The following is a 1,477-nucleotide window of genomic DNA, read 5'->3' on the forward strand; positions in this document are numbered from 1 at the left end:
GTATAACACAGGTAAGAGAGTATCATTCCGTTTACCGCGAGGATCATCCCAGTTCATTTTACGATCGTAACCGTTTCGCGAGACGTAATTGTTTCAATACTGTCACGTCAGATCACATCGCGTCACAACAGCGACACCTCGAATTCTGGCGGTTAATGTTTGCCAGTGACAGTGTTAATCAGCCGCGGCGCGTGACCAATCGTTTCGTAACTGTGAACGGGGTTGACCGGGAAGAGTGAGACGTGAAATGGCGCGTGACCCTTCGTGATCGCGAAACGCAAGTTTTTTGGCTTCATCTCGGTCGTAACGTTACAGTTTACACCGTGAAAGCATGCCCCAGTAACCCGGACTCGTACGGCAGCCGATTGGCGACGACTCCCAGCATCGATTGCCTCTCCTTTGTGCTTTAATGGTGAACAGGCTAGTACGTCTCTATGCAGGTGAGCCCCAAATTACATTTTATTCCGTCCTCGCTTCAAACGTTAATTTTGCCACGCTCATTTAAGGGACATGGTTTCGTGACTATGACAATAGTATCGAAAGAGAAAGATAGACGCAATAACATGTTGGCTTTCGTTGCCTGGAATCGAATCGGGGCGAGAGCTGTTTTCTTATGTTCCGAAAGCTATTTCAGAGTCACTTTATGCGTCTTAAATGGAATGTCGGGTCGAGAGAGGTAAAGGGAAAAAAAATATACGAACAGGCCGTGATTTTCAGGCGACTGAAGTTCCGTATAAGAGTACAGAAGCGATCGCGATAGACGGGAGGGGTCGAGTGCTTTGTTTACTTACAAAACACCGCCAGTGTTTACGTACGCCGGTAGTAAAACATACTCGTAGTCCATTAAGTCTTGTTAAATTTATTTTCTTACGTCCTAGTAGCTGATCTACCAACTCTCGTTTGCTTTATTCGCTTGAAAATACACACAGCCTTCGGCTATGATGTTCATAGGCAGAAAAAATAATCGTTTAATCAGATTGTCGGACTAGAGGCACTTTACTCGATTGTGTCCATCTTAACGATTTAAATCCCTCTCGTCTACGGTATTACAGTTCTCTTTCTATCGTTTCCAGTTAATCCCTGTGCATATAGATTTTTACTAAGGATGTAAAAAAATTTTACGTGATTTTATTTCGCTCTCATCTCCCTGGGGCAGTGGCCATGTTTTACCCATATCGTTTTACTTCTAGGAAACGATCTTATTAAAACGTAACTCGTTGGCGACAATTTTACGTGTACGTTGCAATTCCTGTAAAAAGGAATACGAGTATCCATGGGAATAAGGTCGGTAATTTGAAGAAATTGCGATCAGTATGGGCGGCAGAGCGTAAATACTTTGTGGCCGACGGTTTATCGTGAATTTATCGAAATGGCTTTCATATCGAAATACTCTCCCGCGTTTAGAGCTTCTTCTGTACGTATGTACAGTTTTTCGGGTATCACCGCCCGGGGAATAGGGTTCCTGTCCTTTTTTTTT

At 43.8% G+C, this 1,477-nt stretch overlaps 1 protein-coding gene across 2 annotated transcripts in view; it reads left to right on the forward strand.

Annotated features, from left to right (window-relative positions):
• Window positions 1-1,477, forward strand: part of LOC108624588 (glutamate receptor ionotropic, kainate 1-like) — a 198,932-nt gene that overhangs the window by 33,437 nt on the left and 164,018 nt on the right. The window contains exon 1 of one of the 2 annotated variants that reach the window (XM_026813221.1): window positions 255-440. The exons of the other annotated variant lie outside the window; for it this stretch is intronic. Within the exon in view, the coding sequence (XP_026669022.1) occupies window positions 435-440 (6 nt within the window). The 5' untranslated portion in view covers window positions 255-434. Of the gene's footprint in view, window positions 1-254; window positions 441-1,477 lie in introns of those variants that run through there. 2 annotated transcript variants of the gene reach the window in all.

Source organism: Ceratina calcarata, unplaced genomic scaffold (genome assembly GCF_001652005.2).
Source record: "Ceratina calcarata isolate Rehan_Ccalc_2016 unplaced genomic scaffold, ASM165200v1 scaffold32.2, whole genome shotgun sequence".
Taxonomy (NCBI): domain Eukaryota; kingdom Metazoa; phylum Arthropoda; class Insecta; order Hymenoptera; family Apidae; genus Ceratina; species Ceratina calcarata.